This window comes from Schistosoma mansoni, chromosome W (genome assembly GCF_000237925.1).
Source record: "Schistosoma mansoni strain Puerto Rico chromosome W, complete genome".
In the NCBI taxonomy this organism is placed as follows: domain Eukaryota; kingdom Metazoa; phylum Platyhelminthes; class Trematoda; order Strigeidida; family Schistosomatidae; genus Schistosoma; species Schistosoma mansoni.
The window spans coordinates 38,106,726-38,119,769 of NC_031502.1; the positions used below are offsets into that span (position 1 = coordinate 38,106,726).

At 36.4% G+C, this 13,044-nt stretch overlaps 2 protein-coding genes across 3 annotated transcripts in view; one reads left to right on the forward strand and one right to left on the reverse strand.

Annotated features, from left to right (window-relative positions):
• The window catches only part of Smp_157140.1 (hypothetical protein), a gene marked incomplete at its 3' end in the record, with an annotated part of 39,402 nt that extends 30,083 nt beyond the window's left edge, over window positions 1-9,319 (forward strand). For both annotated transcript variants that reach the window (XM_018789618.1, XM_018789617.1), the window contains 2 exons: window positions 1,749-1,892; window positions 9,269-9,319. In XM_018789618.1, coding sequence (XP_018655043.1) covers window positions 1,749-1,892; window positions 9,269-9,319 — 195 coding nt within the window. The remainder of the gene's footprint in view (window positions 1-1,748; window positions 1,893-9,268) is intronic.
• A 2,191-nt stretch (window positions 9,320-11,510) lies between these two features.
• Smp_064830 (putative survival motor neuron protein) lies at window positions 11,511-12,816 on the reverse strand. The gene is made up of 5 exons (XM_018789619.1): window positions 12,737-12,816; window positions 12,528-12,700; window positions 12,406-12,493; window positions 11,873-11,925; window positions 11,511-11,839 (listed from the first exon to the last, which is right to left on the reverse strand). The coding sequence occupies exons 1-5, from the start codon at window positions 12,788-12,790 to the stop codon at window positions 11,569-11,571; spliced, it is 639 nt and encodes a 212-aa protein (XP_018655044.1). The 5' UTR covers window positions 12,791-12,816; the 3' UTR covers window positions 11,511-11,568.
• Between the last annotated feature and the right edge of the window lie 228 nt (window positions 12,817-13,044).

The following is a 13,044-nucleotide window of genomic DNA, read 5'->3' on the forward strand; positions in this document are numbered from 1 at the left end:
GGGAGTGAAAAAGGGACGTAGTAAATAATAGTAATAATAATAATGATAATAATAATAATAATAATAATGGTAATAATAATAATAATAGTGTAAATTGTCTTGCTTCTAGTGTGAGCGAGAATAGTATCGTCAATAGAATTCATCATTTCATTTATTTGTGTGTGGGCTGTGATACTGCCCGGGTGCCCAAACCGAAGCAGGTGGTTTTCTTAGGGGGCCACACCCGGAGCCTTTGACCTAAAGGTCTGATCCACAAGGCAGTGGAGCATCGTAAGGAGATGCAGTCCCATGGTAGCCGTTGACCAGCAGAAGGTTCATTCGCCATTCGTTCCATCAGGATACTGGAGCCCATGTGCACCATTGGTTTGGAATCAGGGTTTCCCAACTCCCCTAGGTGGACCCTCCGTGTCCACCAACCTGGTTAAAGCGCCGGACATTCGCTTTTCGTTCTCTCAATTTCGTAAACAACAGTAATGCCACGAGAAGGCAGTGAGTAGGACTTCCCTGGCAGAGGCTATATATTCGCTGGCCATGTGAGGGCATTTGGGGGCATTGATTCGACTGATAGTCGTATGCTCACTAATTACCAACTTTAAGGTGCAACTCCTGGAGTACTTGTGATAAGCCCTGACCAGTGTAGTCAAACGATGTTGAGTATATGACATTAATCCACCTCATGCACTGAATGAGGGTCAGACTTGCACATCATTGGTCCCGGGGCTAAAGGTCTGCAAGTCATGCATTCACACGCGGGACCAAAGATCCTATGTTTGATCCGTGGATTTGCACTGCTGGCGTGTTCTGTACTAGTTCGAAAGGCTCATCCAATGCTTTCATGTTTTCAGTGTTGGTCTTGATAAGATCAGTCCGTGATTTAAACCATTTAATTAAATGTTAATCAGGTCAAAACAATCAGTAAGAAAGATTTCAAATGTGTAATATGCTTCCACTTTTTGGTCATATCGCCTGTTAGCAAACAATCTTGATGTCTCATGAATTTATATATTCTGAATTTAACGCTTTTATTTGAAATATATTTGAAAAGTCTTTTAATTTAGTTGAGAATTATGTAAGAAGGATACACAAACTGAAATACTTATGATAAACATTATTCTTACGTAAATCTAAAAAAGCGACTAAATTTATAAGTTTTTCCTTAAAAATTTCTTATTAATTAATGCAATCCTATATTATTGCTTGTAATACTGTTGATGGACGATGATTGATGCTTGGAAGTTTTTCACACTATTGTGGTTTATGCTACTTGTGTCGATATAAGTAGTGTATAACACCAGTCAGAGTGGAATACCCGGCAGCAGAAGGTTGGGAAGATTGAATCGAAAAAAGCGGAAACAAAGAGTGATTGTTAAGGAAATAAAGGAACGATTAAGTTTGAGGAAATTGATGGAGCATTCGCAAATGAAGCATTGAACGTATCGTTTTCACATTTGATCAATAAAAACTCTGTAATTTCGTATTAAGTAATAAATTGGTTGTCTCCATCTGTGTTCTCATTCACAACAATGTAAATTGTTAACTTTTCTGCTTAAAGGTTGTAAAGTGTCCAAATTAACTTTGCACAAATAATTTTTTATTTTTTGTTTCTTTTATTATCTGAACAAATTTCAACAGGATCCTTTTTTAAATTTAGTATTTCGTAAGTATTTTTCTTGTTGTGTAAAAACGTAGTTGGTCATTCCAAATGTTGTTTTCATTTTTCCTTATTTTTTTTCCTTCAAAACTAATAGTTTACTATTGAACGTCAATGGATTTGTCGATTGTGTGTTGATAGTTTAGGTGATCCAGCAGACTATTTAGTGATGGAAAATTCTTTAGTATTCAAACACATTTTGTGTGCTTATTCATTACCTTCAGCTGATTTGAGTTTCAAGGTATGTTATTAATTATTGGTGGTGATTTTTGTGTAGGGTTCTTCTTAAGTAGGAGAATCACTTTTCTATCTTGTCATATATCTATTGATGTAAACATTAAATCTAGATATTTGAAGGTGCTTCGTGATACCCTGAGTGTGATAAATTTATGACAAATGCTACCTAGTTATGTTAACTACTTTATATGTAGGTCTCGAATGAAAATTATATGACTGTCAGGTCATCTTACAGACTTTGCGAATTAAAGGATACAAAACTCGATGAGATGGGGAAGATTGTTCTAATTATTCTCATATAATTCTTTTCAATGTAGTTTTATTATTTTATGTGAGAGAATTATTGAATTTTTATTCATTTATGAATTCAGGTTTTATTTTCATCCTGTTAATAAATATAAACTCTCTAACAACTAAGGTTAGTGTGGAAACCAAAAGTGTGCATATGAGTGCTATACAACCGGTTGATACCAAATTGTAGCTTTCGCTGACCAAGTCAGTATCATCGTAACGATTAAGTTAAAAAGAAGCTGCTGTTATGTGTAAATAGTGATTTTTTTAAATGTACTGGGACTTATCCATTGAATCCGTATTCTAAAGCTGTGATAATGCCACTGATCATATTCACTCCATACAAATGTTTCATCATTTTCAAATTTCTGATGGTATTGTTAAAATTAATCACCTACATTTTAGAAAGTCACGTTTTCAATCAGTTTCTTAAGCTCATCATAAATTTTAACCATATTGACGTTTTCTTTTGATAATTGTCTACAGTTCTCAGTTTTACGGTTACTTGTAAACGCTACAAAACACAGTCGAATTGTACACGCACTTATAAGATTTCATGCAATTTTACTTTGGCTCTCACGTTATGCAACAGCTTCAGTCAGGTGAATCTTCTTGATTGGATTTTTAAAACAATTTTTGTGTTATTTTTAGTAGATATGTTTTGTTATTTTGTTTAGAAAAAAGATAATTATTCTGAAATTATTTTTTTTGTTGAAATGTTGAAATATTACTTTTTATCATTAAGCCTACGGCAACATTTTATTACAAACAATTGAAATTCTCGCAATATGAATGGGAACTAATCCTAACTCGATAGAATAAACGCTGGCACACAACGCTCCAAAAATTTCGCCTGCCGAGAAATTCAGTAGTGCAGGAAATTTTGTGATATACATCAAATTGAAAATTGTAATGGAACAACCCCGTCTATACCCTGAGATGTGATGAATTTAGAACACAACGAAATTAACAAGCTAATGGTAGCAATAACTAATCAGATGATGGCAAAGTCGTTTTCTCAGTTGAAATCATGAACTGACCTTAGCTAGACCACCACTGAAAACCTAGAAGCACTGGACTGCTGCTTCGTCCAAGTATGGAATTCAGAACTGCTCATTCACGATCCTGTACGCGGGAATCGAACCCAGTACCTTCGGTATCGAACACTTAATCTCTGAACCACAAAAACCTAGGTGAATTGAGCTCATCTTAGGATCAAGACATGTTTGGTCTAATTATACTTAGTGTGTTCCTTCATGGCTTTATTTTTCTAAATAGCATCACAGTACAAAGTTCATTAGAATTTGCAGCGTATTATCGATTTTAGGTCGTCATTTTTTGTCCGTTTTACTTCACATTTCTGAAACTTTATTTCTAATGTTGTAGGTAATCATTCGATAAGGTCACTTGAAGGCCATCCTTTCAAAGTACTTTTGTCGGTACAATAATGTAATTAATCAATAATTGAAATCCGTAATAACATAGATTTTGTTTATCTCTCGTTTCTCACAGACAGATATAACATTCTATTCAGGTAGAAAATTTAAACTCATGAAAATGTTATAACGAAGAAATATATCGCATCACTCAAGGATTAAGTGCCTGCCACAGGCATTCTCGAAGAGAATCATTGTACTATAGACTACTAGATGTAAAAATACCTATAAATACGATTGTACAGCTTCAGACAATGAAAAGTTTCTTTGCTAAAACGTCATCATTCTTTTAAATGAATAATTATACTGTATGTGATGAATATCCAGGTACAACGCTGCCAGCACTCATATCTACTATATTGGTTATCATCATATTACGAAATTATAGGAGATAAACAAAAATGAGTCAAGAATCATCTTGGATCTCATTCAAACGTTCAATAGACTTATCATTTTTTGACTCTCTGGGTACATGTTATAGATTCTTCTTGATTTTACAACCATCTTCACTTCGTGAGAAGAAACTATATTTTGAAGTTGTCTGTCAGATAGGAGTAACTACCTAGAAATTTCATTAACATATTGAAATTCCTTCTCGAAACTCTTTAGAAAGCAAGGGTACATATGCTTACCTCCTTCTGTGTTTGCAAACTAGCAATGAGATTAGACAGAATGTAGTGACTCCAGCGTTTTTCTTACTTTTGCTGCTGATATCACATACCACAAGGTGGGGGTAATGTAGTTATGTCACTCAGAGTAGGGTATATCGATTTCTGGTCACAGCTGTTTTACTTTTTGATAACATCGAGTTGCGCAAACCCATCTATCGGTATTCGGAGAGCGAGAACTATATTTGCTTATGTTAATCTAGACTACATTTGACTCTGATAGTCCCATCATAAAATGTGAGGTATACAACTCAGTGTGAATTCTGAGGATCTTTGAGCGGGAGATGTTTGATGGGTCTATATGTGCAATCCATATTGTTTGTTTGACTTTCCATTCCGTGACGTCGTAAAATTAATGCTGTCTTAGTTATATATATTTAGGAACACCGTGAACCATTATTCAGTCAGCGATGCCATCGTGAGATGTTGGTTTCTTTAGATTAAAAACTTTATACGCATGATATTTCGACTGTTGTCATACAAAGTATCTTTTAACCACTAAAGTTGTGATAAAAAAACGTAAAGTTAGTCAGTTTATGAAACGGTGCCTTATGGTCTTCGGTTGACTTGTCACACAACTCCTTAAACAGTGTTACAAGTGAGTGTCTTTTGACCTCAGAATACAGTCACATAAATTAAACCGTCCGATTGATAATCAAACATCGATAATACAAGTCAAACAAGTGAAATCAGTAGAACGATAAAAAATGATTTTACAGTATAAATTAGTTTTTTTTATGTATAACGCAGTTAGATATATTTTCAATCCTTCACCAATCACATGTCACTTTAACTGAACATATCAGATAGGTTTTCAGCTTAGTGTTTATGCAACTCATTGACCCTTGTATATTCTTGTAAGATTCTGTTATATATTTTTGTTTTGTACTGTAAGATATTCTTTTTTTTAGAGAAATGAAGACTTGCTTTATTGATTTGTGGCTCCTAGCATTATTACTACACTATTATTATTAATGAGTGAAGTTTTGTGTTTTTTGTTTATTATATGCGACAAAGTAATGTATATTCTCTATTAGAAAAGTAATTCTTTAAAATTGTCGATAGTCTAAGCATTCTAGAATGTATGTATAATTAATTCTTATAATTTATCATTTCTTTTATAAAATTCATATTTTACATTTACCCTTTTAAATTAAATGGTATGCATCATTTTATAATTTGAACAAATGAATATTCACTCGTGAACTACTTTTGTCGTTTTTGTTATTGTTTATATGGATATCATATAATGTGTGTAATACATTCTAAAACAAATAAGATATGGCCAAATTTAAATCAATATTGTGTATTTATGGAATGAAATATTCTGTTGACTGGTGTCAGTTTGCAAAAAAATATTACCATTTATGATTTAAAAGAAATCTACTCGTAACCGTATATTTTACAAATTGTAATTATCATTGCTTAAATCGATTTGTAACAGTTCTGTTTAGTGGACAGTAGCAGAAGCCTAATGATCGGAACATTCTGTCATTGTAAACACTGAGTCGCACTATTTCAAACCTCTAATTCTTCTACTTTAGTATCAGGATTCTGTTAGTATCGACAGATCCAAAATAAAGATTGTGGTGTAAAATCGAATCTATGAACCTTCTTCTGTCTAGCTGCACAACATTGTATACGTTTCTCGTACAAGACAATTGTATTGTGAATTATGTTCGTCATTATCATTTCAGAATTACTTGAATCAAGTTTTAAAACAGTCAATTAACAAACAGAATTGAAAATCTTTGGATAATTTTTATTAGTTCTTTCCACACTTGTTTAGTCCAAAAGCAATTATAGTCAGTTCATCTGCTTACTAGTTTTGTAGCATAGCAGACGGTAAAATGTGAGTCTAATATATCTCGTTTACTAAGTATAACTTCATGTACATTATTTGTGTAAGGGCTAATACAACTGTTATTTGAATATCTAAACTATGGTACGTTGGACGGGGCTTAAACCTGTAGTTCTTCAACCGAGCATTTTAACTATTAAGCAATTATTTTACTGGTAATCGAAAGACTGTTAACTCCAAGTCAGTAGTTGTACACATTTTCTTTTTATTTGTTCTCGTGCATAGTATCTCATATTCATCGCTTCTTTCTTTAAATTGCTTGCTTTTTGCAGTTTTGAAGAACAAAGAAAGTTGTTTTTATGTATTTTGGAAAATATTCATAAGGCTTTAGCCGAGAAATCATCCAATCAACCTATTTTGGATATAGTAAATCTGATAAAAGAAGAATGCTCGTAAGTCTGGCCATTCGATTTTTGCGATCATTAAATATCAAGTTTTTAATAAAAATACGTAGTCAACTTTATAAACTTTTATCTGGAATAACTGCATTCATTTTATGAACTTTATGCTCAATTATTGAAATGGTTCTTAAGCCAACATTTTCTCAATAAATGGCGTCATATGTCTTCTATATGAAAATTGTTCTCTTCTCACAACAGAGCTTAATTGCTTTTCTCCAGTGGGTTGTTCTGTATCAGGGTTTTTTCTTACGAGGCGTGTTTTCTAACCCTACTTCTTTATCCGGGCTTGAAATCGACAGTAGCCCTTGAGGCATTCTAGACAGAGTAACATATACCGGTTATTTACAAGCCTTTGAGACACGTTATAATTTCGTTCAAATGGAAAAACCTGAATAAATTTCATATCAATGAAGTCAGATGTATGTTTATATACTCTAGTTATTTAGTGGAAGTTAATCAGTATCATGCTGTTTTGGTCCTTCGTGTCGACCGAGTACTTTTAATCGAGCTGGCGATATATTCACTGATCTAAATGACTGGACATTACGATAATGCTGTATCTTAGTAGTTAAATTAATCATTTTCAAACCGGCAGGTCGCAGGTCAGAAATCCTGTTCACTTGCTTTGGTCTAAACAACAAATTAGTATCGCTCGACTCCTCATCTAAAGTACAGCCCAATGGCGAGTTCACGAATCTTCACTTGATAAATGAGCTGCACTACTATTGTTAATATTAGTAAACACTGTAGTGCAATTCGTTGTGAGATAGTCGAAGACGGGCCGATTGAAATCTTCAGGTTTAGGTTTCATGCTATTTGGGACTCATTGTCAACTTATATCGGTTAAATTGTAGAGATCGGTTCTCAGTTAAATTATTTCCACCTCTAATTAGAATTTTTGGAGAAATCATTACTTACTTACTATATTATTTATCGTGTACAAACTTCATCAAGACAGTCCTACTGTATGGAGCTGAAACGTGGAGAACTACTACGACCATCACCAGGAAGGTACAATTATTTATAAACAGCTGTCTACGCAAAATACTCAATATCTATTGGTCGGATACTATCAGCAACAGCGTTTTATGGGAGGAAGCACCAGATACATATGCGCCTCACAAATGTCATTTGATTTGTGTGTGGGCTGTGATACTGCCCAGGTGCCCAGACTGAAGCAGATGGTTTTCTTAGGGGGCCACACCCGGAGCCTTTGACCTGAAGGTCTAGTCCACAAGGCAGTGGAGCATCGTAAGGAGATGCAGTCCCATGGTAGCCGTTGACCAGCAGAAGGTTCATTCGCCATTCGTTCCATCAGGATACTGGAGCCCATGTGCACCATTGGTTTGGAATCAGGGTTTCCCAACTCCCCTAGGTGGACCCTCCGTGTCCACCAACCTGGTTAAAGCGCCGGACATTCGCTTTTCGTTCTCTCAATTTCGTAAACAACAGTAATGCCACGAGAAGGCAGTGAGTAGGACTTCCCTGGCAGAGGCTATATATTCGCTGGCCATGTGAGAGCATTTGGTGAGGGAGAGCGGACTTTCCCCACTCTCGGCCGTACCAGGGCATTTGGGGGCGTTTTATGGGAGAGGACAAACCAGCTTCCAGCTGAAGAGGAAATTAGGAAAAGACGTTGGAAATGGATAGGACATACATTAAGGAAATCACCAATGTGCATTACAAGGCAATCCCTAACTGGAATCCGGAAGGGAAGCGGAAAAGAGGAAGGCCAAAGAACACATTACGCCGGGAAATAGAAGCAGATATGAAAAAGATGAATAACAACTGGAAAGAACTGGGAAGGAAGGCTCATGACAGAGTTGGATGGAGAATGCTGGTGAGCGGCCTATGCTCCTCGACGAGGGGAAACAGGCGTAAGTAACAAACTCCACACATCAGGAAAACCGCCGGGTGCTGTATGCGTAATAACAAAACTACTTCACAAAGGAATAAACGATATATAAAAATATGAATGACAAAGTTAATCTGTGATGACAAAGCCCAGACCGTTGCTTTTATCTTGACGTGGTGGTCGAGCTTGCCTATTGTGATGAACCAATCGAGCTACACTGGCTGGAACAATCGTTCCTGAAGGTCTTATCATGTCAGACAAGTCAGTTGAAGAGCGGTAAGACTAAAAGCAGCAAACCCAAGGTCCGAGGGCGAAGTTGTGTGTGACCAACTTCAAGCAGCTGTTCCTTGGGCACTGCGGTCACGCTCTCAGGTCACTAAGATCAACTCTACCCGAAGTTTTTTTCAGGTAGTAGAAGGACCCTTCCACGGTGTGAGCAACCGGGAAGTGATGACTGCCCTCATACCTCCAATAGCACTCAAGATCGCTGTATTCATAATCAGTTTTCCTCTTCAATTCCTATTATTCCTCCTATTTCGAATTTCAACTTCCTCAAGTGTCACCATGGCCAACAATTCCAGTGCACGAAATACTGTCCCAGGTCTAATGAAACCTCGCTCCAAACAACATATTGGAGTCTTCGACGCACATACCCTATGTCGAATTGGCCAGCTGAACATCTTGGTTAAAATCCTAGAGTCCCGTACCATTGACGTATGCTGTCTCCGAAACACGCATACAGGACCCTAGCTTGTCATTCGCTTGACCTCACCTCGCCAAAACGGAGAACCGAGGAGATAACTGTTGAGTTATTAATTTTAGTAACGCCTTAGTAGTTGATAAATTGTTTGATTTTTGTTTTTTTTAGTGTGGAAAAAAACAGCGTGAACCCGTACGCAATCGCAAGTATCCCTTCTGAAAGTTGAAACGACATTCATTTGTAATCATATTCTCCAATGTATATTTCTAACTCCTATACTCCGTGTTTTTTGTCATTTTGTTGTAAAATGATATGATTCCTAGTACTATTTAATTTGAATGTCGTTCTGCGGTATCTGAAATCGTGAATTTGATTAATTCGAACAATGTTGAATGTGAAAATGTAACGCGACATCTTAGTTTGCCATGCTTACTATGAATTTAATGAAAATGTTAGGCTAGCTGTTGAGGTGGCATAAATGACAGTGCATTAAAGAGGTATTTCTTGAAGGCGATATTCATGTCGGGGATCCGTGTTATAGTATTTCCTGACTAACCATACTACGGACGGGTAGTTTTCGCAAAGTTCTTTAGAAATACTATTCGACAAGCTACCACTTTTATAAACCAGTTACTTAGTCTGTAGAATTTGAAGTCATTATATGGTCGTGTATTTGGAATGACAAGATATGAATCTACTTTATGATGCAAACAAGACTTCATACTACATTTTGAAACACTATAATTTTCTATCGTTCTCACTGGTGTTAACAAAGTACATACTCTAGTTCTCCTCGAAGTATCTTTAATGTGAAAACTAGCCGTACCACTCCCGTCAAACAAAATTGTATTGTCATCTACATCCTGACGGTTAGGACATAGTCGTACCAATGTTTATTAGCGATCATTTCAAACTACTTAAACGTCTTGGTAGTAGCTTTAGGCCCTACGGAAAGTATGTAATTTAGTTTACTTCAATTGAATGTCGTGTTCAGAGAGCGGTCCAACAGAACATTTGAAATATTCCGATTAATAACAAGATGAGTGTTCTTATGTAAATTCTTGGGATAGATTAAACTGAACTCAGGAAATTCTTTGCTACCAACTACCCAATTAAGCCATTGTGAGTCAACAAAGTAGTCATAACGTACAAAAACGCCATCTTTCAATGCGGACGCTTTCTTATTTAAACATATATCGATAGAGATGTGTGCCAAGACTTTCCAGTATCCTCAGTAACCTTTGCAAAGATCCTGATGACATATCTACCTGCTCCTCATAGGATGGGGCCGCCACCTGCTTACTTAGTTAACTGCACTGCAATCCCGTTTGTCATCCAAATGCTCAGGGAACTAACCGGGATTGTTCCTACATGTGAGTCCCAAAGTTTTAAATTACTATCCAACTGATCCAAACTGTTGTTTTTGAAGAACGTGGGCGGTGGTGACTCTATTCGACGCTGAATCTCAAACCCAAAGAACCTCTTGATAAGATCTCTCACAAGCTAACATCGCTCGTAACGAATGACTGCGCAAATGCTCTGCGTCTCCCATTGCAGCACGCAGAGTTAAACAACAAGTACTATAAGTTGTTCAAATTAAATAGTGTGTTGCTTCAGGTGTGCCATTGTATTCAACAGGACTTATTTTGTCTAGCAGTGGCCTTAACATAGAGCTTTCAACTTGTGGTTTAAGATTCAAAAGAATATGAATAAACCAGGAAGTACACATACTATCCTGAGCACCTCCAGTAACGCGCATAGTTGAGTACAAACATATTTTATTGTAACACTGATACTTTTAGGATTCAAACGACTATCTTCTGCTCACGTGGTGTTTACTACTCGGTTACACGAGCTCTGGACTGTGAAGTGGTAGAAGTTCAAAGTCATGATAAATTACAGCCGCTTTCTTCGCGACGTTCAGTACAAGTCGCATCAATTGGTGAATATCACGCCTAGGCTATTTAACAATTGTTTACATTGAGTGGTCTCCGAACATTATCTTATTATAAGTACTACACTTAGTTCATAATTCACGTGATGGCTCGGGATCCGATATCATGAGTGCAATAGCATACTTTAGTTATATATTCGGACTTTCACTAACCAAATCATGCAGAACAACAAATTCAGAAGTTTGAGTTGTGGGAATTTATGTATACCAAACAGAAGTATTAATATTCCGAACATCACTACATACCTAAAACTCCTGTGTAATTCAACTCCATTACAGCACATAGTCATGTAGTACACAATGCAGAATCAATATGTCAAGCATTACTTCTGTTTATTCATAACTAACATATGCTACCTGCTGATTCAAAGTAACTGAACTTCAACCTAGTCAATAAGACGAAGCTAGTACAAAGATTGTATGCGAGATTGCCTAACTTAACAAGACCATTATATTGAATAGAGGAAAAAAGGTTTGAAGTATATTTACAATATGTACAAAGCAGGAGGAATGTTTACTGCTTTTTGCTGCTGTTATTAAGCATGGTAAACTTGGTCATTGGCTTGCCACCTATGCCACACGTCCCAACACCTACACGACCGTCCAGAGCTTCAGGAGAGGCGAAGATACTTTTCTTTGTCTTTCCTGTCTTGATCATTTTCTTGCTGAAATTAAGCCAACGATTCTTCTCCTTTTCGCAAAACGACTCAATCTCAACTTCCCTCTGAAGAAGACGTTGTTTTTTAATTTTCTTCTTTTCGATGGCACGATTTTTTATGTCATGTCTGCAGATTTAATTTAGGAAAGTATGAACTTACTTTTTCTTTTTCACTATAGGAGTAACCGTCGTAACCGGCTTTAAATGACACAGCTGCAAAAGAAACATGCTTGCGATGAACGTGATGTATAGAGGTCAAGTTTTGTATATTAACAGACATCTCAGGCTTGTTTAAACCAAAATATTCACTCACGATTAATTTGTCCACGGACTGTTGATTGTTGTCATTCCAATTATCAAGCGAACGGCTTCAAAGTACCATACGTCTCGTGCTTGAATGTATACAAAAATTTAACGGCAGCCGCAAATGGTAAGAGAGTTAGGACAAACCAATCTTTAATTAGGTATTTTCTAGCTAAAACGAAGAGACCTAATCATGTAGACAAGTTTTATTAAGATTTTTCATAAGGAATATGAAAAATTAAAGTCCCATAAAGGACTGATAACCCTAAGGCTGCTATAGTTGTTGGGCAACATGTCAGTTCCCTATAACCTAAGAGAAACTTATAAGCAATCTTAGTGAGCCTACCAAGTGGACAAGTACAAAGATGTAAAAATATAGCAATAACAGACCTGGCATACGTCCGTTGTATCATACATATCGAAATTCACGACGCAGCTGACATCCCCAAGAAATTCAAGTATTGTAGCTCGGTAGTAACTACTAAGTAACACAGGAATTAAAAACAACTTACAGTTTGTCACGGGAGCACATGGCCATGCACTGGTCGCCCACATTCCACGACACTTCTGGTGTATCAGATGTTCTACCCAGTAATTCAAGTGAGAGTTTGATGACTTCCTCGAGATCTCGTTTGAGCTGGAGAAGTTCCTCATTTTCAGGATCCAGCTCAAGAGCTGCCTCTACCTAAACATAGAGAAACATAAGGCACTTGAAACGAACCTGCTGAAGTTGCAACTTATGGTTAAGAAGATCCAGTTGTGGGTCATCGGACATCTTTGGAAAACAAAACTGTATACGGCGCTACGTGTAATGTCGAAGTATTAAAACTAAATATACATTTTGAACATAGTCTCAAGTCCGTGGTAAGGTAAAAAGCCAAATTTGAGCTTTACTACGCCAAATGAATAATTTTCTTTAATAACTTCGTGGTAAACGACCCTTATGTGGAAATTCCAGTCTTTGTTAAGGAAGTGCTATAAATGGTTAACTCTTATGTTAGAGAGGACATATAAAGAATAGAGGCAGAA

Excerpts from the sequence above, each read along its gene's own strand:
- Smp_064830 (XM_018789619.1), bottom strand. The coding sequence starts at position 12,790 with ATGTCCGATGACCCACAACTGGATCTTCTTAACCATAAGTTGCAACTT. Across the intron at positions 12,494-12,527 it reads ATGTGCTCCCGTGACAAACT|TTACTACCGAGCTACAATAC; the intron begins GTAAGTTGTTTT and ends GTTACTTAGTAG. Across the intron at positions 11,926-12,405 it reads ATACAACGGACGTATGCCAG|CTGTGTCATTTAAAGCCGGT; the intron begins GTCTGTTATTGC and ends TTTCTTTTGCAG.